The sequence below is a fragment of the Herpailurus yagouaroundi genome, unplaced genomic scaffold, assembly GCF_014898765.1.
Source record: "Herpailurus yagouaroundi ecotype Mexico unplaced genomic scaffold, PumYag 77, whole genome shotgun sequence".
NCBI classification, from domain to species: domain Eukaryota; kingdom Metazoa; phylum Chordata; class Mammalia; order Carnivora; family Felidae; genus Herpailurus; species Herpailurus yagouaroundi.
This window is the reverse complement of record NW_024412388.1, coordinates 101636764-101663521: the sequence shown is the minus strand read 5'-3', so window position 1 is coordinate 101663521 and position 26758 is coordinate 101636764. Positions and strand designations below refer to the sequence as shown.

Genomic DNA, 26758 nt, shown 5'->3' with positions numbered 1-26758 from the left:
TACTGATAGACAGAACCACATGCTAGAATCTTAAAAACATTAAGCTGGGTAGGAGAACCCTTACATAAAAATTATACTGTATGAATCCATTTATATGAAATTCTAGAGCAGACCAGACTAATCCATGGTAGAAAAAAAATCAAAACATTGTTTGCCTCCGTGGAGAGGGCCATAAGGGAAGAGGAGTATGAGGGAACATTCTGGGGTGATGAAAATGTTTTCTAATTTAATAGGAGTTTTTTCCTCTCCGGTGTGTGCATTTGGCGAAACAGTAAAAGTACACACAAAATCTGTGCACTTCGTCGAATGTAAATTTTATAGCAAAGAAACTGAGTGAACGTTGAACTCTAGTTAGAGAGATGAATGCTGTATTTGGGGACAGCTTCTTGATGTCTGCAGTTTACTTGCAAATGCAAAAACGTAAGATCCACAGATGGATAGACGGATGGATAAATATGTGATAGAGAAAACATAAGGAAAGTGTTAATGATTGAGTGGTGGCTATGCTGGTATTCACTGTAAAAGCCTTCCAACTTTAGTGACTATTTGAACATTTTCATAATTTTCTTTTGTCACAAATTCAGACTTACCAGAATAGTGTTCCTTTATACCAGACTTATAAAAATGTGTAGCCACTGTTTGCTAAGATATGGCTTTAGTCCCTCCTCCTCCACACAGAAAATCTATAAATAGCTATCCATCCTATGACTTTGATGGAAACACATTACCAGAAATTTCAGAGTTAGAGCCACTAGCCTTGGCTGTCACACGTTGGAACTGTTTCAGCAGTGGCAGGCTGGGCAGAGGCTGAAGACCAGATGAATAAAGTGAAAACTGTTATATTACCTCTTCATAACATTTTGGGATGGGGAAAATTAGGATTGAGAGAATAAAACCCATGTGTAATGAAATCCACCATTATTTTATACTAAGTCAAGAACTCTAAATGGGGTGTTTGTAATTATAAAATAATGAGATGAAATCAAGGGCTAATAAAACAATCGAATCACATTGTTCTGATTTTGATACTCTTCAGATCTTTTCCAGGCCACTCCACCCAAAGTGGTAATAAATTGACTGCTCATATAAATCACTACTCTTTTTCTCCTTAGAAGTTTACTAATACAAGGCAAAGTAACAGAATTTAAACCCACCATTGATTCTGGCTCCAACTGATTAGTGCATACGTGTGTAAACAGTCTTCTAGTTTATATTGTTTTGTGATTCTGTGTTCTTGGCTTTGCGTTTGTGAATAATTGGGTGAAAGAATTTATGGCATTCACAAAATATCAAAGCAGTCCTTTTTCAAGTTTTACATTTTTTTCAGTTTGTTAAAATAGTAGATAATAAGTAATACAAATTTACCTATGTAAATGTATATGACTTATAAATAATTGAAAATTAAAAGTTAAGCTATATAAAAGTTAAAATTTTAAAAAGTGAAGACAGTGTTCTTGAGTTTTCTGCTCAGGTTGCTGAGCAGAAGTTAACTGAGTTTTTACTTCTATCTACTTTGAGTAATTTTCTCTTGCAATACATGGAGGATGTGAAGAAGGTAATGGCAGAAAGTGCGACAGAGAAATGTGTTTCTTTCACAGATCGCTGCCTCAACTTCCCCAATCCAACCGTCTCTTTGAGTTTACCGCCGCCGCCCCCATGTTGGTCTGGTGTGGCATATGCAGGAGTGCTTTCGTAGAACTGTACAATTAAGAGGGACCTTAAAGATCATTTAAGTCTAATTTGCTGATTTTATAGATGAAGAAACTGAGGCACCGATTGAAGGGCAGTATATTTTTATTGTAGAATGAAGAAACATTAAACCAGCCCTAAACAGTATTAAAGTAATAAGCTCAGAAACTCTTATTACTCCATTTGTTAATTCTTCCAAAACATATTGAGTTCCTTACTTTTTTGGTTGGGCATTAATTGGATGCTATGAATATGGTATTGAATAAGACATTCCCCACATTAGGGAGTTTATAGTCTATTTAGAGAATCAGATAATATAACACTATTGCTAGCTTTGCAGTAACATGAGTAAACAAACTGTTGTTGGAACATTTAGAAGGAGGCTCCTTTTCCGCTTTGGGTGGAGGGTGGTAGAAGAAAGCCTCCTCATTGGGGTGAATTTTGATCTGAGCTCTGAAGAACACTTAGCCAGGCAAAGAATTGAGGGAAAGGGTGTCAGGACTATAAAAGCAGCATGTAAAAGGGTTTTGAGGCAAGAGAACAATGGCACAAAAGTCTTCTGTATAGGCCCTTATAGCTCTGTATGTTTCTCCCTTTTTCCAAGTGGCTGGGGCTCTTGCATACATAGGTAGTCACGTGTCTCTGTGGGCCGTTCATTACAGTCAGTACATTTTGCCTTAGCTAGTTGTTAGTCTCATGCTTATAATCTGGCTCCTCTACTAGGCTCTAAGCTCCCTTTAGAGGAGCGGCTCTATCATTGTTTTCCTGTTTGACGTACAACTCAATGCTTAGGACACAGATGACCAGCAGATGTGTATGCCTTGCATAAATGTTTACTGTCTTAACACAGCCTTCTGGTTCTTCTCTGTCCAGACTCTACAATCTTCTAATTTTCTTAAGCTCCTTCTGGAATCTGTAACATGTCTGTGACCTCTCCATAGCTCTTAACTGGTTTATTAGCTACCTCTGTGGCCAGTCTGAGAGCTTCTTCTAATCTGCAAGTTTCACTAACCTAGTTTGCAGAAGTTTACATTCATGAGGTATATAACAGCATGTACTTTAAAGGAACTGATGTCAAAAACTGATTGGGGGTATATAATTGAGTGACTATTCAGTTTGATTTAAATTAACTCGCCTAGTTCTAGCAAGGCCAAATGCCTCCCCTCCCCTCCAACACCCCCCTTTAAATCAACTTGGTAATACTGGGGCAGGGGGAGAGGGTAGCAGAGAGGCTAATGTTAATACTTGAGGCCTTATGCCAGTCACTGGTAGTGTAGCCAAAATAAAATAGTGACTCAAGCTATAAAAATCATTGTAAAGTAAGTCCTATCTTTATTCTTTCTTTATCAAATATTTTGAGAATGCTGGTTCTGTCTGTGTCTCACAAAACATTAGGCTGTTATTCTATGATTGTCTGCCAAGTACTAGGGAAATTATAGAAATGGACGTAAGAAACTGAAATCCTAGGAAGCAGGAATAAGTGCTCTAAATGCAGTGTAAATTTCTGGTATTAAGAACTCACTAGAAGGGGTAATCTGGAGCTGGAAGGGAGAAATAATGATTGAAAATGAGTCTCTATCAAGTTCTGCAAATCTGGACAGGATCCTGATAAGTCAGTGCAGTGTTGTCTCTCTTCTTTCATGCCTTTTCTTGTAAGAAAGCGTGAAGTCTCGAGAAGGAGGTATGTCATATTAGGGGCCTAGAATATGTGGAAGGTTTGGACAGCCAGTGGAAAATGTGGTAAGACATTAACAAAATGACTGGCATCGGTGGCAGATATCCAAAGTGTCCTGTATTTGTAACGTGCCCAGTAGTACATTTGTAGCGCACTGTCCCAGGGCACACGTTCGCATGCACATTTCCTTCTGTAAATAAAATGGGGATAGCGACAATATTGCACCTACTGCGCAGAGCCGTTGTGTAAGCCATTGATAAACGTGACTGATTAGATCAGCAATTGAGAGCGACGAACAATAATTTGTGAGTTCCAGCTGTTGCCTAGTTTATGTCACTATTGTTTGCTGTTAATAATGTTTCTTTTTTGCAACAAATTTTGCAGACTGGCTCTTACAGAGGGTTTGCATGTTGTAAACTGAAATGAGTAAAGGTGGCTTCATGTTCACAGAAGATTCACTTTGACTAAGAAAGACTGCATGCCAAATGTCAAATGAAAAATAAATGTATCACATTTCGGCACAAATCTTCGCAGTCTCATTTGGAAAAACGATGAGTTTCTGAGATTTGGAAATGTTAACCATTTTCAGAGTACCACTGAATCCATTATTCTACCAAATAATGCGGGGTCTTTTTGCCCACAACCCACAGTAAGAAGCATATATTATGTGACAACACACTACACATGGAAGCATACAGACACCTCACAGAAGCGAAAGCTTCATGAAACACTTGGCTCGCCCCTTATCACCTTCCCTAGTAATTGTTGCTCTAGCGTGTTTCCTTTTCATTGTGGTTGTTTTTAATTCTGTCCATAATCCACTAAACTAATTGCATAATTCACTGATGAGCTACCACCTGCACTTTGACAAATACAGCTCATTATAAGCTTTTTCTGACATCAGTTTCAACTTTGAAATAATAGTTTCTCTCTAGTATAAATTTTCAGAATCACGTTGTGCATTTCTAACACTGGCCCCTGGCTTAAATTGTGTTTCTCTTCTATTGATTAGGTATCAACATGGTTTTTTACCACCTTTTCTGTCTCAGGACTGAAGGACAAAATCCACCATGTGGACAGCCTCCACCAGCTATTTTCTGCCATATCACCAGAACAGATTGATTTTCCACCTTTTGTCCTTGAATATGATGCCAGGGTAAGAAGTTCCAGGAGTTCTCCCTCACCCGGTGTAGTATCTTAACTGCTCTATGGGGCCCTGCTTAGGCGCACAGCATCCTTTTATTATAAGATGGTATTAATGCAATTCATGTGTTTTAGTAAACTTGACAGTATCATTCAACATTCTCTTCCTGCAATAACTAGGAAAACACTTTGTCCTAAGAGAGCTTTTTCCTCAGTTAACTTTTCAATGGGAGATTTTTCTGCTGGTTTGAAGCCAACCCTTGCTTATATGGTCAGTTTTCTGCCACCTCTGCCAAATTTCCTTAAGATTGAATCGCTTTTGATCTACATAAGTAAGGTCAGAAGAATCTCTTGGTGTCTGACATTTTCAGCATTAATTCAAACAAGGTAGCCTATCTTAGTAGCCTTTACCCTGCTGCAAGTTTCATTTTACTGAAAGTTTATCTAATGTTTTTAAGAACAAGCAACACTAGTATTATTATTACTTCTAGATGAATTTGTGAATATATCAAACACTAGTAAAGGGCTACTCTTGAGTTTCATTAAAGCTCTATCCATCGCATTGTGTTTATTCTCACTACCGCTTTAGTAGTTAAAAACAAAACAAAAGTAAGTAACATGCTTGGCCAAAAGATCATCAGTCTCCTTATTTAACTGTTGCTGATTACGTAACATTATGCATGAATCAGGGAATATATTTGAAGGTTATATTAAGCTTCAAATGGATTGTTCTTCCCAATTATTGTACAGCATGTATACACCAAAATAAATATTCTACAAGACATTTTCTCTCCACCATTTCTTTAACTTCAGCTATAATTCCTGTGTTCCTTTATGTGAAGAGCAAAGTATTTAATGTGTTCTAATGACTAATAAAATTTCGTATTTGGCTTTTGTGCAGAGAGGATTTGTAATTGGAGTAGCTGGATCATAGAAAGATTGTTGAATATGTGGAAGGGGGGGGAAGAATACCAATTTGTGTTCATGCAGATTGCTGGAGTAGAAAATAACCTTATTATTATTATTCTTTTGAACTATATATCATTCTTCCTAGTATTTAAAAAAAATGGATAGCGGGAAATAAAAGGAAAGATACTAAAAGACATTTTGAGATCAAAAATTTGGAATGACAGTTCAAAGCTAGTGTCTGGATTTATAATATATTTTCTGGGGTAGAACATACAAGTTGGATTGCATTGGTTAGAAAACCCAAATGACTGTCTTTTAAGCCAACACATTTTCTATAATCTTAGGGGCCCATAAAACAGACTTTCGTTAAATATCAACACCACACTCTAGCTTGGTTTTGTCTGTCTGTTTTGTTTGTGTGCTTGTTTTAGGTTTTTCTTCTATTTTGTATATCAAATGCAGGCCTAATTAATGATGTGATTAATTACATTTTAATAAAACAACCTATAATGTAACACGGGTCATTGGATCATCTCTCTGTGCCTGTACTAGAGCTTTCTAAAATTGAGATATCAGGCCATCTATATATAAAGGCCAAAGAGAAGGACAAAAAAAGGGGAGAAACTAAAGAAGGTGTCAGGAGACAATGTGGAAAGGGCTGGCAGAGGGCAGGTCACTAGATACTAGAGCTTTACATGTTACTTGCAGCACTTTGGCTCTGTGGTCAGCGGCGAGTGTTCTACAAGGGAGAACTGCCATTATATTTCTATTTAGAACCATGGCAAAAGCAACAGTGCAGAACGTGACTGGAGAAGGATAACACTAGAGGCAGGGAGACAAGGAAGAGGCGAGTAGAGGATCGGAGGAGAAAGGAGACTAGAGCTGGGGCAGCAGCAGTGCTCATGGCAAGGGCTTGAAGATCTTAGATTTAGAAGTAGACATTTTAGGAAATAAAACCCACAGCATTTGGTGACGGAGGAAGCCATTCAGGAAGATGAAAGGGCAAAGATGCCTAAAGTGACTACCAGAGCTTCCGCCGTGGGAGACTGGGTAGAGGGCGTGGCCGCCACCCCAGAGGGGCATTTTGGAGGAAGAGCATGGGGGGGCGGGGGCAGTGTTGGAGTGGGAGAGAAGAGACAGGCGGTGTGTTTGTTCAGTTTGTGACACTGCGTTTGAGGTGGCCCGTGGAACACTGAGGTGGAGATCCAATAGGTGGTTGGTTACTGCCTTGTAAGGAAACATTTTCTCTTGCTAGGAAGAATTGAAAGTATGATTAGAGAAAAGGAAATAAGTATGGAGTTGGTTAATATACTGGTATGTTCAGTCATGCCTTGCACATAGTAGGTGTGATGTGGCGTTTGTTGTTGGCAGGCCTCAGCGGGCTTCTATTTTCTGGGTCTTGTGTGACTTAGAATAGCGACATAAGTTTTATGGGAATGAAAGGAACCTTTGAAGGTAGTTAGAAGGTAATTTTTATCTATCTGTATCAAAATGGTACGGAGACGATTTCAGAAAAGGAGCTAGCCAGTCAGCACTCTTATAAATGTAGTCGAAGAAGAGTATACAAGTTTACCTGGCGACAATTCTTCAAAGTTCTTTGACTGTTTCCAGAAATAGAGAAAATAGATTGAACGGCAGTCTCTTGCACAGTGTGAGACTAATGTAAAAAGCTCTATTTCATAGCATTAAGAATTAGATTTTCCCTTCCTACTTTATCACAATTTAATGCGGATGTAAGAAACCTAAAACAATATGGTAGTCGAATGGAACGGAGAAATCTTAAAGACAGATAGTGAACCATTTCTTTTCAGATGAACTTCAAAGTTGATTTATTTGTTGAGGCATGTTTCGTAAGCATAGCTTCCATGCGTGTTGAGGATATAGGATTGGTTAGTATGAAAGATCTTGATGGGCAATTCTGAAATACAAAACAAAAACAAAAAGGCTTTCCTTAACTTTTTTTCAAATAACATGAAAGGCAGCCAATCCTAGGATTTGTTTCTACCTAATTTTTAGAAATGTTTTTAATATCTGGTCAGATTTGTAATCAGAAAGTAAGTTTTCCTAGATATTCTCTTGTTTTCCGGGCTAAGGTCCCAAGATCAATTCTTGCCCTAGAGCATCTGCTCTGAAGAATATTAGAGCTTTTGATTCCCTTAGATAACATTTAGCCACCTACTGGGTTCAAAACCAGATACATTTAATGCTCTGTCATAACCAATAATGTAAATGTACCGTAAAGCAATGTTATTTTCATCTGTCCGCCATTCTGCCTTCCTAATTATTATCTACATTGGTGCTAAACAATTCTGTTTATGATTTACTGACAAACAAGTTTTTTGTCAAATACTTTCCTTAGATATGAGAAATGAATCCTAAGTCCAATAAGTATAATCAGAGGTCCATCTACCATAAAGTGAACTGTCTTCATTTTTTTATTAAGATAAAGTTAGCCAAAATGAAATCAGGAAATTTGCCCTTACTCTTGTTTTCCATCATTCTACATTAATTTAAGATGCAGCACACAGTAAGACAATACAGTCTAAAAAAGTAAATCTGGGTGTTAGATTTGAATAGACGAGGATTTAAATTCAGACTCTTCTGGTTACTGCTGGCTGGCCTTGGGTGAGTTCTGCAAGCTGTGTGATCCTTGGTGTCTTCTTCTGTAAAAAGAGGATGTTATCTACTTCATGGCATTATGTGAGAATATGAAGGGATAATGAAAGGAAAGTGCCGATAAAGTGTCTGGTATATAGAGTTAAATATTAAGTAATGAGGTTATTTAAAACTATTACCATCCTGATTACCTCTGCCTACTCTACACCAGCTCTGGCTGACTCCAGCGGACCTGGTTTGATGGCTGAGGGCCTTGCTCAGGGCCACGCGTGTGCTAGACGTTTTACAGAGGCCATATCGCCGACTGTAAATCCCGTTCTTTCACATTCCCATTTGAATTGGTTTTATTACTTAATGTTCTTGTCTTTTTTTTTCTTCCACAGGAAAATGGGCCTTACTATACATCTTATCCCCCATCACCAGATTTGTGACCTGCCATCCTTTAGCGCTACTGGTTTCCAGGGACGTCACTTTCTCCACGAATTGCTACCTATGGAAGTGATATTCATTTTTGCTCTTCAGATCCAGAGAGCCTTTTGTCCCCACCTCTCTGGTATTTTTTTATTGACTGTATATTTTCTGGCACATAAGCAATCTGAAAATGGTAGGCCATTCCGAACTGCACACTTATTTTAAATTTGTATATTTGTATCAAATGAAAATGTTCATTTTTAGAGGGTTGTTAATAGAAATCGGGGAGCAACTTTTGAGTATCTTCAGTTTCCTGAGAGGACACTAGATTCTCCATTAGACCAGCCACCAATGTTGTCCATGCTATCTCTCTAACATTGCACGCTTCCTTTGTGTACTTCACTGTTTCTCAAAATATATAGAACCAGTGTGTGCTGACCATAGATGCATTGTTTGCTTCAGATCCTGGCACTACATTTTATGCAGATAATTTGGTTATGATAAAAGAGAATTGTCTGGGATCAAGGATGTGGAAATGTATCTGATCAAAATACCAAAATCATTAGCAAAATATAGGTCTTAGAATCTTACTGCACTAGTTAAGACGAAGATTTAAGGACTGAAGTTCCTTGGATTTATGATTTGTTAAGATTGCCACTGTTCTGGTCTCAGTAGTGGAGGACAATGAGACCATATCTTCCGCCTTTTTCCTATAATCATGGGTGATTTGGTTGCCTTATTTTAGAGGACTTCACTTATTAGTACTCTTAAGTGAAAGGTATCTCTTAGACTCGATCAGTGACCCTTTCGAGAGCGTGGTCTTCCCAGAGGTGTGATTTTGTTTGGCTCTTAAAGCTACTCCCTCTAAGGACATTTCCTCGCAGTGTCTCTTGAGTTGCCTACATCAACATGGAGGAAGTTTGTTGAAGCAAATGAAATTCCAGATCGCATTTGCCACTCAGACTCTATTTGTGCCTTAGCTTGTTTATGAATAAGAACCAGAATTACGATACCTACCTCATAGAGGTATCCTAAGAGCATTTAGAAAGGGCTTTTGATGCCTTTGGGTGCAAAATGCTAGCGGAGCTTATCTAGGGTGTCGTTTCGGTCAGTCTTTAAATGATAATAAATAGACTTGAGGGTACTACCAGGCACTCCTCTTGTCCTTGGCACCTTCTGAGTCATTTTTCTTTTCGTGGGACAAGAGCTGCTAGTGAAAAATCCCAACCGTGAGGACCTCCTTCCTACTTTGTCCAGAATTTCTTCTGGCCTGCTCCTCCCCCAATGCCACACTTTAACAAGAGGCATCTGTTAGCCATTTTAAACATTTCTTCTTGAGTTAAGGTCAAACCACTGTCATTTCCATCTGGTTGTCTTCATATTCCTTTTGATTCCTATGCCACGCCCCTCCCTCAGTCCATCCTGTACATTGGTGGTTCAGGGAAGAAAAAGTAGAACCCTTCTGTTCCAGTGTGTTCAGGATCAGTGCTTCCAAAGGTCCCATACATCTGTGCCCAAGTTAATCGTTCAGTGGCAATGAAGGAAACCTCCTCCTTTTATGACAGAGAAATTCCCCTATAGTTGTATTAGCTCCATTCAAGCAACAGGGGGCTTTACATTTCTTCGATAAACCTCTTCTCTTTTGTATGTACTGGACACATTTGCTTTGCATCAGATATCAAAGCCACTTAGCTCCTTATATGTGCTTATTTGGTAAGAGTTTCCTGTTATGTTCCCTAGGTCATCAGATCCAGACAGCCAGTCAGTTGGCTGGTATTAGGCTTCCTCCTTCCTCTCTGATAGCACTGCTTTAAATCCCTTAAGCTTTGAGCTTTAAAAATCTGAAAAATTATCTTCATCTTCTCCAGGCTATTATTAGATCAGAGTTGGGGTCACTGGGAGCGGTCATTAAAAATATACCACCTTTTCTTTTTTGAAAGTGGACTGGGCTACCTCCAGTTGGCATCTGGCCTGAATCATTTCCTCTGTAGATAATAGAGGCTGCAAACTACTTTGCCGTTCAAAAGGAACTAAAATCATTGGAAAGAATAATTTGGAAAGAATGTCCCTCTGCTATATTCATACGAGTATATTAATGTCTAGTAACACAAGCAAGATTCTACATATAGTGAAATTCTGGTTCAATTGATATCCTAGGGTATAAAGGTATGAAAGTAGATACATATCAGCCCCATTTCACAATTTAATGGTGTCCAAAGATAAGGGCTGTACTTTTCAGTGAAACTAAATTTGGTATGGGACCAAGCTCATGCTTTTATAGCTGCCTAGAGTGTTATATAATGAAGTTGTTTCAGCGCATTAAGTCCTACGAGGGGAACATAGTGACCTTATGGTGAAATGATCATGTAAAGTTCAGTATGTATCTGCCTTTGTCAACAGGTTGCGTTGTCTGGATAACGTGCCATTTTCCAGGGACACATTAGAGGATAAAAGGGTGACTGGGTGGAGATGAGCACTAGCATCTGATGTTAATTCAAAGCCCCACCAAGTCTTTGATTTAATCCAACTTCGGTCATGCCAGATGCTAGTCGAATTGAGGAAGAAACAACTTCTAAGATTTTAATTTAATTCATTAATTCATCCAAGGCATAATAGGATTTTTTAAACAAGTACATTTCTTCAGCGTATATTTGGGTTCTTCTTAACTCCTCTATATCCAAGTTTCTTGCTAGCGAAAATAACGTCTGGAAAAAAACTATCTTTATTAGACTCCTAAAGCTTAGAGATCAAGTGGTTTCAAGATTTTCTTTTCTTTAATATACATCTTATTTCACTGGCTGGTGCTCTGTTATATTTATTTTTTCAAAGGAATCCAAGTAGTTTGAGACCAAACAACAGGATTTTTAATTTTGATAGGAAAAATGGATACAGGTTTTTGATCACATATCTGAAATCTGAAAGGATTAAAATATCTTGCATTTCTATAGAGGGATGAGAGTAACCACTCCAGTAGAAGAACAGGGCCTATTTCTCCCTGTTCTCCATTTGCTTAGATATTGTTTAATGAATTCATACTGTAGGTAATGGTTTCTTTTCTTTGCAATAGTTAATAAGAAAATGATAAAATGTGGTTTCGGTGTAAGCTACAAATCGCTCTTTGTGTTTCCCCTGATTGTGTATGTATATATAGAGAGAGTTTATGTTGATTAATATATGAATAGAAATGATTAGAATTTGAAGTACTAGAAGGAGGACTGTATTTTAAGACCAGTGGATTGATTGTATTAATGACCCAGAGGACTATAAGGTACTATAAGGTAAGGACTATAAGGTAAGGTATAAGGTCAGATGGTAGTTCTCTTAAGTTATGGTCATCATAGTCCACATGCACTAGAATGTTTTACCTACACTGGCACTGATATACCTCATGGTACGTGATTGACTCTGGTTCAGGATTGCCTGAAACCATGAAAGATTAAAGGAAGACTCTACCTGTGATCTAGGTCATATCAGAAACCCAGAGATTATAAGGATTGTCCAGTAGGCCAAACCCTGTATATATATACATATACATATACATATACATATACATATACATATACATATACACATCCTATATACGTCTACCTTCATACATATGTATGTGAATATATATGTGTGTACACACACACACATACACACACACCCAGTAATCCACTTTGCATCACATTCTTTGAATGTGGTTTCTATGGCCCATATGTAGATAGCACAGAGCAATAAATAACATAGTTCAAGCTTTGATTCTATCAGAATAGCCCTTAAGCAGATGATATCAAGGTCACTTTATGTGTTAGTGGCTCTTTTGGATATTAGTTAATTTTGTTTTCGTTGCTTCCAGGAATAGTATCTAATCTTTTTACATGAAACAAGCATGAAATGTATAGGGTCACTGAGTTCAAGAAGAAAAACAGATATTCTGTAGGTGAATTACACTAACAAAATCGTAACTGCTGAATGATCTAATATTTTTGTTGAACGGTTAAAATTAATACATTTTGTATATACAATCATACTTTTCCTTTGCGGTGTGTTTTGTTAGTGTATGCGCACAGTCATCATAAACTGAGCCAGCACTTTGTTAGACCAATTCTTGTGGGCCAAAATATTTAAATAAGAGTTTAACATATGTAAATGATTTTAATTGCTGTTGGGCACAGAAGACCCAAAAATGTTTTCTTGACATGATCTTAAAATGTGTTTATTCAGAATTCAGAATGCTTTTATGAATATTTTATTTTACTTTTTTTTTTTTTAATGTTATTTTTGAGAGAGAGAGAGATACAAAGCGTGAGCAGGGGGAGGGGCAGAGAGAGAGAGGGAGACACGGAATCCAAAGCAGGCTCCAGGCTCTGAACTGTCAGCACAGAGCCAGATGCAGGGCTCGAACTCAAAGACTGCGAGATCATGACCTGAGCCAAAGTCGGAGTTTTAAGCAACTGAGCCACCCAGGTGCCCCTGAATATTTTACATTTAAAAATATATTTTGGTCTTTCTGAAGTTGAAGTTTGATCCCATCACTCTGTAAATATAGCCTATGAAGAGCCAGTAGTAAAATGGTAGTGTTTATATTGAACCATAGGGTGGGATAGTTTGTTTTGGTCATTTACACCTGGATTTTCTGTAATCACCAAAGTTAACCTATGGAGTTAAATGCAGTGAATTTTACTGTCAACCTTCTCTATGGGGACTTGGACTAGTGTTTCTCAAACTTTAATGCGCGTACAATAAATCATCTGGCAATATGTCAAAATGCAGATTCTGATCCAGTAGCTCTGGTGTGGGGCCTGGGATTCTCAGTTTCTAACAAGCTCAGGTGAGTCCCAAGACCACAAGGAAAAGAGCCAAGACTATATTCAGCTTCCATATTTTCCCTGTTTTGAGGAAAGGAGACATAACTATCATAATCCTTTCTGTGGGCCAGGCACTCCAATTCATTATCTCATTTAATCCTACAAATCCTGTGAGGTCGATGGTGATAGAGAGGTTAAATGACCTGCTGAAGCCCACGCACACAAGCAGTGCATGACAGAGGTGTGTTTCTCAAACTTGAATAATGCACATCCCCTTTTAGTAAGGAGAGGTTGTCTTAGTTCCTCAGTGTTTACTCCATTATTTATTATGTTATCTCAGTATATATAAAGCTATGTATAATGCTTTATGCTTATAGTTCTTGCACAATTATAAAACCAGAAGAAGTTTATAGATTAGATACAAGCAAAACTATAAAACTAATACAACTTAAAGTAACCATAACGAAATAGGATGGACAACGATGTTTTGCCCAAACAGAACTGTCACCCGTAATGTGATGATGGTACTGAGCCCTGTAGCACAGGTTCCTTCAGGGTTAGCACACACCTGCCCTGTGCTGTGTGTGCTGCGTAGTGACTCAGCTGTCTCCCCCGTGTGTCTCAGTTCAGACTGTTCCTTTCATTTGTTTAGCACGTAGTAGTATCACTTGGCCTTCATCTAGCTTGAATGTATCGTTCCCCTATTAAGTCAGCCTCTGTTCTCCATAAGCCTTCCGCAGCCAAAGCAGAACCCAGCTTTAGTGTGCAAGTAAACATAAATACGAACGTAGGCACTTAAAATGTCCTGGCAAAATTGGGTTTTAAAGCAGTTTATGTTAATAAACTAATATCCGGAACATGAATATTAATTATTTTGAAGTTTTTCATCAGCACGAAAAATGTCTAATTCTCACAGTAAACTCATGGATTCCCCCAACCAAACACACACACACCCACACACTCACATTCCCCCCCACCATTCCCCCCACCCCCTGACCCAAGAATTTTTAAGGATGGTTAGTTAATATTGGCGCGTTGGCCCCTAACACACCTGGGTTCAGACCTCAGGCATGGTTCTCCACCTTTTCTGAACCTCAGTGTTTCCATGTGTTCAACAGGGATAATAATACTCATTGGATAATTAGAAAGAAATGCAATAATGTTCATAAAGCATGGATGGTTAAGTGTTTATAGAAGGTAGCTACCATTGCGTTGATTAGAAATAATAATAACTGGGGCGCCTAGGTGGCTCAGTCACTTAAGTGTCCAACTCTTGATTTCGGCCGAGGTCATGATCTCACAAGTCATGAGATTGAGCCCCGTGTCAGGCTTCGCGCTGGGTGTGGAGCCTGCTTGGGATTCTCTCTCTCCTCCTCTCTCTGCCCCTCCCCCACCTCAGAATAAATAAATAAAAAAAAAAGAACAACTAACATTTGAGGACTTAGTATGTGCCTTCTACATTGCCAAGCTCTTTATATATGTTACCTTCTACATTGAGAGAGAGAATCAGGATTCAAATCAAAGTCTGATTTCAAAACTCACTCTTAAGTAATAATACAAAGCATCAATATAAGTTGCTTATTTAACAAGCTTATTGAATTTTAATTTGTATTTTCTCAAAAATACTATAAAACTAATGATGTTTCTCTGGAGGGGATGTGGCTAAGGTTTTTTTAAACAATTGTGTAATGTGCTAAGAAATTGACACAATAAATATGAATTGTTTTTCAAGGCTATCATGCTAGGTTGTGGTCCAGTAAAAGGGTATTAGGACCGTTAGGCACAACTTGTACATTAATGTTCTCTTGCACATTTAACATCTGTAACTAATGATAACATGAGATTCTTCCTGAATCTCGATGTAGCTTTTTTGCAGAAAAAAAAAAAGAATTCCTCCCCCTCACCACTATTATATTCTTTGATAGTTCTGAGAAATAGTCTGCAGACATCTAAGTTTCACCTGTGAGACATATTTTTAAAAATTGCCCTGTCCTTTAAAATAGTTTCAAATAAGTTTTTTACCTTCTCCTAGTTTTCTAAAATAAGTTCTGGAGTTCTGAAAAGAATTCCAGATATGAACAAGCATATCTGTAGGCTGGGTTTTTACTGTTTTGTGTTTTTTTTCTAATTGGGTGCTGGGAGAAAATACCAGGAGAGAGTTGCAAGAGGAACTCATTTATTAACAAAGATAGTATGTATCAAAATCAAGTTCTTTCCCTACTTCCTAAAACATACTTGCACAAATTATTAAGGCAGTGGAGATACATGAAACATGAGGCTGCCACTGAATTCTGTAAGGTCTGTTTTTAAAAATATATATATTTTCTTTATGACATCCTATATAGAAGCATAATAATAATCTATGTCGTGGAAATGATTGTTTCTGATCCAGCCTCTTTTCCCCATCTGCAAGATCTTTAAGTTCAATGAATGAATGTATGGCTCTCCATCAAGATAGAAAAGATGTCCTCTCTGCCTTATCCTGTAGCCCAGCATTGGAAAATTGTTCTAGCTTCACATTACAGATAAGGCCCAGTTTTACCTGCTTTTCTCCAGTTTTAGCAGCCTGTTACTTGATTTGGGTTGTAAGCCCTACTTCAAGTTATTTTTCCTCTTTCTCTTATTAAAGGCAAATAAGATCAATTCATTATAACTTTGGATGGAATGGCCTCTCGTCTTTGAATTTTTAAAAAAAATCCAAATTTTTTTATAAGGAGGTATCCAAAGTATTTGACCATTTCATTATGTCTTCTAGTTGAGATGTGTCTGACATTTTCATTTTGAAATGCTTATTGTAAATGATAACATTGGTTGTTTAACACATTGTCTTAGGTGGGTTGTTATCTGTGAATTTTATTTCTAATAACAAAGTAAGTGTTAAAACTTACTATGAAAGGGGCATAGGTTCTCAAACAGATGAGGAAGTAGAGGGCCAGGCAGGTTAAGGCAGCAACGTTGCGCTCACAGCCAGATCATGGTGATAGTAGGTAGTTTCAGGATGACCTTGCCTTTGACATTCCCTCTGAGACCTCTAAACAAGTTTTGTTTTGTTTTTTTTAATTTATTATTTATCATTTATTTTTTTATCTAAGTTGCACTTGCTCAGCCAAGTTCCCTGGGAGGACCAGAGTTCAAGAATTAGCAGCAGAGTTATCAGTCAAAGTTAGGTAAGTGAATGCACAGTTCACAGTTCACAGCAGACATGCTGCACAGTTGTTTTCTTTGTAAAACACTTAGTACAAGACCAGAACTATGAGGTGCTATCATTTCCTTGTTGAATCCATCCTGTTGCTATGGAAAATGTTGTCTTAGTAAAGTCGGTTTGGAGCCTCACGTACCCCCATGGGAGTTACACAAGGAGTGAGAAAAAGGCAAGAACCCCATTTTTTTTTTTTTTTTTTTTTAGTTTTTAGTGGAGTGGCATAGGGTAAGACTACTCTGCATCTATGGCTTTTTGTTTGTCTTGTTTTTATGTTTATATAATTTATTGTGACATGTATCAAAATCAAGTTGTAAATATAATACCATCCTATATTATATTCTTATGGATATAAAAGCTCTCGTGACTATACCTATTTCTATTCTAGTTTTATGGAGTATATCCTTTATTGGTATGTGCATTTTTTAATTTTCTCTTTACTTTTTTTGGCATCTTTATTGAAATGTAATTCACATATCATAAAATTCATCCATTTAAAATGTATACTTCCATGGTTGTTAGTATGCTCAGTGTTATACAGCCATCACCACCATCTACTTTTAGAACATTTTAACACCCTAAATGGAAGCCCCGTACCCATTAAGAGTCATTCTCCATTCCCACTCCCCTCCACCCTTCCTCCTGTGTTGTTTGGACTTTACTCCTCCCTCTAAGACACAACTCCATGTTGCACGATTGGTAGAACAGTGTCTCAATAAGTACCTATTGAATGAATTAATACCCACATAGGTCCCTAGCCATAGCAACTGAGGAGTAATTGAAAGGGCAGTGGAATCAGTGTCAAAAGACTAGATTCCGATCCTGACTGATGCTTAACAGGGGTGCTGTTGTGGCTATGGAATCACTTAGCCGTACTAAGCCTCATTTTTCATACCTATAAAACATTGATAGCAGTGTCTACTTCACAAGATGGTTGTGAGAATCACCCGAGAAAATATGGTCACAACACTTGGCGCAGTGCCTGGCCCACACTAAGAAAGTCACTGACGTTTGTTCTTGGTAAAAGAGAAACCCCTAGGTTGGTGACCGGGGGAAATGCCTGCTACCAGATTGGACATTAGAGAAATCTGGCAGCAGGCATTTGCCCTGGCCGCCAACCTAGGGGCTCCAAGTAGTGGCATAGCTCCTTCTTATTGCCATTCTTCCCAGTTTCCTTCCTCACGAGAGAGAATTCTAAAGTACAACTTCCAGCTGTTCACTCTCCCTTGACCTCCCAACTGCTGCCTCTCCCGTTTCCTCTCCAGCACGATCGCTGCGTCCTCCTCACGTGTGGTGTTGATTCTCACATAGTAGCTACTCCATAAGCTACTTTGTACAGAAGCGAGGGTGTCCAATGTCAATGCCTAATTTAGGCAACTGATAGCCTGGGACTGATTGCCAGGCCTTTCAGGGACAAGGGGACGTATTTAACTCTACTTTTCTCTCATAGCCACCATCTCCCCCTGCCTCTCGAGTTGCCTTAGCAGATTTGCTATACATGCATTTTACAAAAACATCCCGACACAGTAGTAATGAAATAATAGCAGCTGTCATTTACAGGATACCAGACATTGCGAATATATTATCCCTAACTCTTAAAATAAACTTGCAGGTTAGATTATTTCCCCCATTTTACAGAAGAAAAAAAAGAGAAGAAACTGGGAGCACTAAAGAAACTGCCCATCAGGTAATTTTAGGGAATACGTTTTGGAAAGGCAGAGAAGATTGGGTAAATCTATCTATACAGAGTGTCTTCCTTAAGCTATCAGGCTGTCCATTGTATGGCATTTGGTCTGGTATATAGAAGCATAGACCTCAATTCAAATCCCAGCTCAGCCGTTTACTGGCTGTGTGACCCAGACACGTCTCCCAACCTCTTTGAATTTCATCCCTCTTATATGTAAAGAGTACTTACCTCTTAGAGTTATTCTGAGGATCAAATGACTTAATACTTCCAAAAGTCTCATAAACACTAGCTGGTGTCTCATTTAAGTATTCTAATTGCTGTGATCAAAAGTGTCTCACTTTCCAGACTTAATCTTGGCTCTTTAATCTTAAATTATGTCACATTCCCAGTTCAGAAGATGATGATGTATTTGGTATGTCTTTCCTTCCAGAGAAAAATGACATTTTAAGTCAGGAGTTGGCAAACTTTTTTGGTCAAGGGCCATATCATAAATATTTTAGGCTTTTCAGGCCATATGGTCTCTGTCACAACCATTCAGCTCTGCCACTATAGCATGAAAGCAGCCACGGACAGTACTTGAGCAAATGGGTGTGCCTGTGTTCAATAAGACTTTATGGAGACCGGAATGTAAAGTTCAACTAACTTTTCAAGTATAACAAAATAATATTTTTCTTTGTTTTCAACCGTGTAAAACTATAAAAGTACGCTCAGCTTGAGGGACATGTGAAAATAGGCAGCGGGCCACCGTTTGCCAACCCCCGTTTTAAATAATTCAGTATTTCTCTAAAACTGATGAATCCAGTAGAGGCCTAATTAAGAAAAAGCAATTTGGAGAAAGAAAAAATCAAGAGCCAGTCAGTGTATCAACTGGCTAGCCCAGATCAGAGCTATGTATTGATCACTCCCTTGCCTAACACAATTCATGCAACCCCTTTGAGCTTAACCTTTGTATCTACAAAAATGAAGATGGCGCTACCTCTCTGACCTACGCCTACTTCCTCCGGGCGATGGGAGTTTTATAATAATTATTATTTATTGTATTTATACCTTTGTACAAGATATTTGACTCATTTTTGTTCTTATCCTCTTATTCCTACTTTACAGATGAAGCAGGGAGGCTCAGAGAAGCAAAAAACTTGCCCAGGGTTCTAAACCCCATAAGCCTGCCCAACCCACTCAGTAGAATACAGACTGCATGGGAATAGGGAGCTCATTGGACTCATTACATGCTATATGCCCAGTGCCTAGCCTAGTACCTGGTATATAACGGACATTGCATAAATGCATGTGCAATGAATGAATGAACAAACAGATGAATGAATGAATGAATTTTCCCTTATGCCAGTGGTTCTTCATCTTTTCTTAGGTCAGGGGCACCTCTGAGAAACTATTTTAAAGGTCTGGATCATCTCTCCAGATAAATATCAAACTAAGAAACCTTACATTAAGTATTTGGCCAACTATTGAAAGAAGATGCTGTTTATGTGTTCTGAATAATGTTGATCACAGTTCTTTTCATAAGCATGGAAACAAGATTTGGAGATGTCTTATTTCTTTCCTTTTCTTGAAATAATTATATCAAGGGCACTAAACATTAAGACCTAACATGTTTTCTGTAGGCACTCATGGCTCCCAGGCATATTTCTCAAAACTTGATTCCCTTAAAAGTCACTTTCTCAAAAATTACCACTTAAAAAATGACATTTATTGGTCCCAAGTGCTTCAACAGGAAAAGTGAGAAACCACAGCCTGTTAGGACTAACATGCAATTTTTTGCCTTCAGAAATACAGTTGTGAGGGTAACATTCACAGCTCACTGCTCAGAAGCCACTTGGATCTGTGTCCAGCGTGTTACTCAGGATTGGCCTTCTGCTGCTTCTCCTTCTTGTCATTTACTTACCACATCGCATTCCATACCATGGTCTCCTGTTAAGGAGAGAGAGGGTTATTAATATTCAGACATTAAATTCAGATGTTACTGATTTTTATTTTCTCCTCTAAAGCATCTGCCGTTTACATACTCTCATCATTTACATCAGAATCTTTAGGTCATGACTCATTTCAGGTAAACTGTGAGATTAAGGGTATTTTGTTTTCACGGAGTGCTATAAAAACAAAGTCTGTTGCTGACGGAGACTTAAAAAAGAACATTCAGGTACTGCATTCACTTGCTCCTCCCTTTGCACTCCCTTTACTGCACCGCCCGCCCGGGCCCGGGCCCCCCCCCCCCGGAAAGAAGTTGCTTTCTAAAACATGAGTATTACTGTGTTTCTGGGATAAGTCACTCTATTCACGCTTTGGTCATGGTGTGCCATTTAATATTCCCCATGGCACGTACCGCCAGGGCTCATATTCAACCACATCAACTGTTAAAAGTACCAAAATAGCTGCCATCCTGAGCCCTGCAGGTGCCCTTTACTACCCTCATCCTTCCCCCAGGTTCCCTGGATCTCCACACAATCCTAGCAACTAAAGGGATAATACCACCTGCCCTTCCAGCACCCTATGCCAAGACTATGGCTAGCACCTCTTCTGATTGGTCAGTGCCACATTTATTAAATACTACATTTATTGCCATATTCATATATATATATATATGAATATATAGGTCATATATATATATGAATATATATATATATATATATATATATGAATAACTAGGGACATAGACTTTCTGTTTTGTTCATTGCAGTGTTCTCAATATCTCCTTGAACAGTCGCTGACATGTAGTAGGTTTTTAAATAATTGCTGAAAGCAAAATGTATTTTTGCTTATGGTATCCAAGAAGTAAGATCTGAAGCAGGAGAATCACTTGGTCAATCAGGATTTGGGAACTACTTGATGAGTCCTAGAAGCAGGAAAGCCATAAGAATTAAGAGGATCCCCATATAATACATTTTTATGGATAGCCAAATTTTCTTTCCTTTGGTTAGCAACTTGGCTTCACAACATTAACTCTGAATAATTTGCTTCCCTCCACCCCGGGGAAGGGCTGTTAAGTGGGGATTGGGTTTCAGGTCCCAAATTGCCTCATTAATGACCAAATACTAGACCTGGAGGTAGAAGCTGATTTTCTACCAAGCCAACAAGATGTGGAAACCTGTGGGAAGGCTCTGAGGTGATGAGACAGCCCTGCAGAGGAGTTTTGTGCAGTCTTCTAGGATGGTGGAGACTGAGTCACCCATAAAACGAGCCAGAAAGCCTAAGTGGCCAGAGCCATTCCTGTCCTTCCCGACAGCTGGGCCTTCACACACACACACACACACACACACACACACACACACGCAGAGAGAGTGGGCACTGATGAATGCTTAATACCTACCCCTGGAGCTACCCTCAGGTAAAGTTACCCCACACGAACCTGGGCACCATCGTCAGCATGCCTCTCTTGCCAGGCTAGGAGACGGACAAGAGATGCTCGTGTCACATCACCTCGGCAGAGTCCAAACAATTCAGTGTGGTGCATTCTTAAGAATTCCCTAACACTTCCTGCCTTTCCTTAATATCCACCTGTGAGTGTCTCTGAACTTCGGAAGCTATTCCAAGCCTATGCCATCCATTATTTTTTTATTTTTACTCTGTGAGATACAATCTTCCACGTGTTCCAGATTTGTCTTTTTCAGTGTTCAAGGACTACCTGCTAAACCTGGCATTTTATAACTTGGTGATTATTTAGTTCCGTGCTCACCTCCCTAATGCCTCCTGTCTTCATGTAATCATCCCCAGATGAATGTAGCTCTTCAAGAGGCCCCGTGTGCTTGGGGGACCTGCCAGGCACCCGGATGCTAACCGTAAACTACCTCTTGGGTCCATTACTCTTCTCCATCACACCAAAGAGGTGCTCTATTTTCTCCCTCATGACAGCAAAATGATTGAGGTGGAACCAGATGGCACTCTGCCTCCTCGTTTCAGCTCCCATGCCATAAACAAGTCTCCTGGTTTTGGTTCATTTAGTGCCAGGTGTTTTGCATTTTTGTTCTCTGTTGATTTCTCTGTTTAAAATGGCTCCCAGTGCAGCACTTGAGTGCTGTCTGGTATTCCTAAACGCAGGAAGGCTGTGATGTTCCTTAGGGAAGAAATAAATGGGCTAGATGAGCTCCGTTCAGGCATGAGTTGTACGGTGCTGTTGGCCACAAGTGTTAGTGAGTCAACCATATAAGGGGTCTTTAAACAGGAACATACAGAAAACAAAGTTACGGATTGATTGGTTGGTGAAAAATGTTTTGACCAGAAGCTCAGTGAGTGGAACCTCATATTTCTCCTAGCAACAGTGTTTCAGGATTCACTGATTTAGTGTCCCAGCACCTTTATAAAACGTAACTACCACAAACAGTAAGAATCAGTTGCAGTTGTGAGCAACTGAATCCACTATATTTGTTCTACTAAACAGTTACTAGACACAAGTTTACTTACTACCTACTCAGAAAATCCTTGTTAAGCAGCTACCATGCACTGGGCTGTAGGAACACAGGCTTGCACAAGAGGGTCAGAGTCCTTAACTTCATGCATCTTCTAGCCTGGTGGGGACATTTGTAAACATGCAAGACAAGTATGAATCTGATGTTAATGACCAGTTCTGTCCCAACAAGGGATAGACAAAATCCTTGGTCAGGAGGGACTAGGCAGATGTCTGTTCGTCAGTTCTCGCCCACCTATCCTGTCAGTCCTCCTATCTGTACTAAAATGTACTCACCTACCTGAAAGTTCCTCTTCACTCACTCCAGCATCCAGGGAGAACCTTGATAGGCGACAAGTTAATAGGTCCTTCCCCACTTACAAGAGAGCTCTGGGGAAAGCCTAGTCCAAGTGTTGCAAAAAGGTTATGTTTGGACATTAACTGATCACAGATGCTTGCATCACTGTAATGAGAATGACCAGGGCGCCCTCCTGGGCTGAGCAGGGAAAAGTTCTGGAATCTAATAGTAATAACTGGTGTATTTTGTATTTGCCTAACTCCCCATGGCTGCCCTATATCTGATGTTGGAATGTCTGGAAGCACACAGAGTCATTGATCCACTTACTGCATGGTAATAAATACACAGACTTTCTGCTTAATCAGGGCTAGACTGTGATTCTAAACCCTCTTGCTGTGCACTTCACGGTTTTCCATATGATTCTAAGAATCTGCCTCGTCCAAAGTGTCCTGGGTCACACTCCACAGTCTCTCTTTAAATACTGACATCTGCCCTTTGAACTTGTCTGGGGACCACGTGCCCATCCTCAGAAAGGGAGCCACCCAACTCCCCGCTTGTATTTGTGATGGCTCAGTCCCTGCCAGCCTCTCCCTCTTCCAGCAGAATGTCATCAGGAGGCTAATACATGATTTATGAGAGCCTCGTGCTCATCTAGATCCTTTCTCAGCATGCCGGTCTGTACCAGCCGTCTGCTTGTGTGATCCAGGATCGTGTGGGACCCCTCCAGTCCGCTAGAGACAGGTGACCTTATTGCCCAGCAACAAATTTCAGAGACTTATTTGTCACTGTGAGTAGTTGCTCTGATTTCAAGTTTTAACATTCAGAATCTTCAAAAAAGATGCAGAATCTTCAGCTATATTTCTATTGCTACAGATATTTCTCTCCCTGTTTGCTCCTTGGGAAATCCTTGCAGTAATCAGATTGCCCAATGTTAGACAACTCTTCAAACATGGCTTTGGATGCAGCCTGCTGTGTAATGCTCCCTTTGCATTTTGGCAGTGAGAAAAGGAGTTTTATTAACCTTCCAGGTAGGTTTTGGTGAAAGACAGGAACTTTGCATCTAGAGGGTGCACTGTGCAGTGTCTGTTTTGAACACCACACTATTCACAGTGCTGAGCACGATACCTGTACTATTTATTTTTAATAAATATTTGGGCTCACTGCTCTCTTGGATTCTCACATTAATTGGAAGCCCTGCCCTTTATAGTTACTTCTGAACATGACATTATAAATATGTACTTCTTGACTACACTACATTTTAAAAATAGCTTACTTCTGAGCTATGAGCAGTATTTAACTGACACCCATTTTTATGTTTTTTGCTTGTTTTTGTTGTTTTTTACTTTATGTTGTAATATTACTATGAAAAACAAGTAGGCATGTATCTGTAAAGCCATGCATTACAACCAGGGGGTAGAGAGGGTAGGAAGAAGAGGCAGGAAAATCAGTCTTGCCTTGTTTACATTTCTAAATAGCTAAATGACTTTCGGTGTAGAATGAGTTATTTGCAAAGAAGGTATAAAAGACGGATATATGTTCATCAAAAATGCATTCTTTAGCAAAGGAGAGTGTGTGTTCCATTGTAGAAAGAAAAGCTTAATAGTGTGCTGTGTTTTAAGGGTTGAAGATTCTTTTTCCTGCTTTCCTCGTTCATTGCACTTAACTTGTTAGAGTGTTGGCAGAAAGAACACAGGGCTCTGGAATTACAAGACCTGTGTTTGAAACTTGGCTTCTCCATTTTCTTACCTACCTGGCCTTTATCTCTAGACCTTATTCTTGCCTTATGATTATACTGCATCACCTCAAAACGTAGCTGAAGGTAAATTAGAAACTAGAAAGCGCAATATCCGACTAGAAACGTAGCATCGTCACATCCTTTGTAAATAAGATCAACCCCCTGACTCTGGACATTGTCAGAATTCACCAGAATTACATCTTTTATGAAAGGCTTCTGCTCACCCAAGTCTAATGTAATAAATGCAAGGACTTTGCCAAGGCAAATTCCTGAAAAGAACACAGTGCAACAGAAGCAGTTCACAAAGTCCTGTGAGTTTTGGTCAATGATTACATCCTGTTGCAGTGTTAGCAAGGGTTGGCAACCAACCTGGAGATAGAGAAAAGAAGTGACGAAAATGTCAAGATTCCTCAAGCAGATATGTCACGGAATGAATTAGAGTAGACTAGGACATTGTGTTCAGCGATAAGGGCCAGGAGGTTTGGCCATGTCCATACCAAATTATTACTGTCCTGTTTGAAGAATCTCACTTTGCCGTGAAGTGTTGAAAACAAATGCATTCCAGCAGAGAGTTGTCAGTCCTGCCCTTTATTCTGGGTGACCTACGGACAGGAATAGCATACTGTACTTTCTTGTCTTATAGTTTTAACACTTCCTGTTTTTCAAACAAACATTTAGGACTCGTGGTATGACCGTTGCAAAGTGATCGTTTGAGGGGATGAGCTTTATTTGAATTTGCAGCTATCCCAGAGAGACTGCACGATAATCGTGTCCTTGTTCGGTCGTGGTTTCAGTGAAGTGTCACCTTGTGGAGATTTTCCAGAGGGAATCCGATCTGAGAGTATGTTGAACTCAACCGAGTTTTGCAACACGTCTAAGAACATTCCTTTGGGCACTCCTGACTTGGATTTTTAACTCCCTTAGCTTCAGGTGTGAGGAAGGCACACAGGAATAGAAAAGGTATGTTCTCCCTGTTTTCCCCAGGAAATTTGTTTGCCAGAAGTCTCCTGAGTCCAGCCCACTAACTCCATGGTTCCCCAAGCACGTTCTCCCACTGGGTGAACCAAGAGGCTCCGTACTCTTCTCTCAACCTCTTACTAGAGAAACTGATCTTCTTTTTTATTTATTTATTTATTTATTTATTTATTTATTTATTTATTTTTGGGACAGAGAGAGACAGAGCATGAACGGGCGAGGGGCAGAGAGAGAGGGAGACACAGAATCGGAAACAGGCTCCAGGCTCTGAGCCATCAGCCCAGAGCCCGACGCGGGGCTCGAACTCACGGACCGTGAGATCGTGACCTGGTTGAAGTCGGATGCTCAACCGACTGCGCCACCCAGGCGCCCCGAGAAACTGATCTTCTGACCCAGGTTATCAGGCTTTGACCTTTGGCACATTTGTCCCAGTGTCCTTATACAGATAAGCACACTTGAAAAATGGGCTAGGTGAGAAAGAAAAGAAAAACTGGTACCAATGAAGCGACCAAAGGAAAAATGGGAAAGGAGCTACCAGGAAATTGAAGAAGGGAAATGGAAATGGATAATGAGGTGGTGGGGGAAGAGTTTTCTTGAAGAACATGCTGTACCAGAGGGTCACTATGACCACCTCAGAGAAGAAATTCTGACAGAACTTCTCTCTTTCTTCCCAGGGGTCTCTGATCATAGATCACACACCAGTGAGTCTGGGAGAAGAAGTGGAGGTGAAAGGTCAGATTTCTGAGCATCCTAAATTCTGCTTCACAGTCCTTTACGGAAACTATGTTCCTGCCTTGCATATTTAAAGCCATCAGTAGGCAGTGATAACCTCAGAGAGAGGCTGAAGTAGTGTGGAGGTAAATTGTAATAACTAGTATTTATAATCCTTTACCAGAGGCCAGGCAGTATTCTGAATATATGAACACATTTGATTCTCCCAACAATCCTGGGAGGCTAGAACCTTTGTTATCCCCACTCTACAGATGAGGAAACTGAGGCACAAAGAGAATTAAGGCCAGAGTCCTGTTAGTGGCAGGGCCAGGATTTGAACCTGGTGTTAAAGCATCCAGGCCTCCAGTTTGCCCAACTAATAGTGGCAGGCAGTTACTTTCTTAAGGATACCTGTGAATTGGTGGTGGGATCAATGGGAATTCAGACTCTTAGGCTCCCCACACAGCTTTGTGAACCCCACAACTGGCACCAGTGTTAAAGGCTGTTGAACACTGTTGAAGTAT

At 39.5% G+C, this 26758-nt stretch overlaps 1 protein-coding gene across 2 annotated transcripts in view; it reads left to right on the top strand.

Moving 5' to 3' along the window:
- The window catches only part of GDAP2 (ganglioside induced differentiation associated protein 2), a 62551-nt gene extending 51311 nt beyond the window's left edge, over positions 1-11240 (top strand). For both annotated transcript variants that reach the window (XM_040471453.1, XM_040471455.1), the window contains 2 exons: positions 4377-4520; positions 8416-11240. In XM_040471453.1, coding sequence (XP_040327387.1) covers positions 4377-4520; positions 8416-8463 — 192 coding nt within the window. In that variant the 3' untranslated portion in view covers positions 8464-11240. The remainder of the gene's footprint in view (positions 1-4376; positions 4521-8415) is intronic.
- The last annotated feature ends 15518 nt before the right edge of the window (positions 11241-26758 follow it).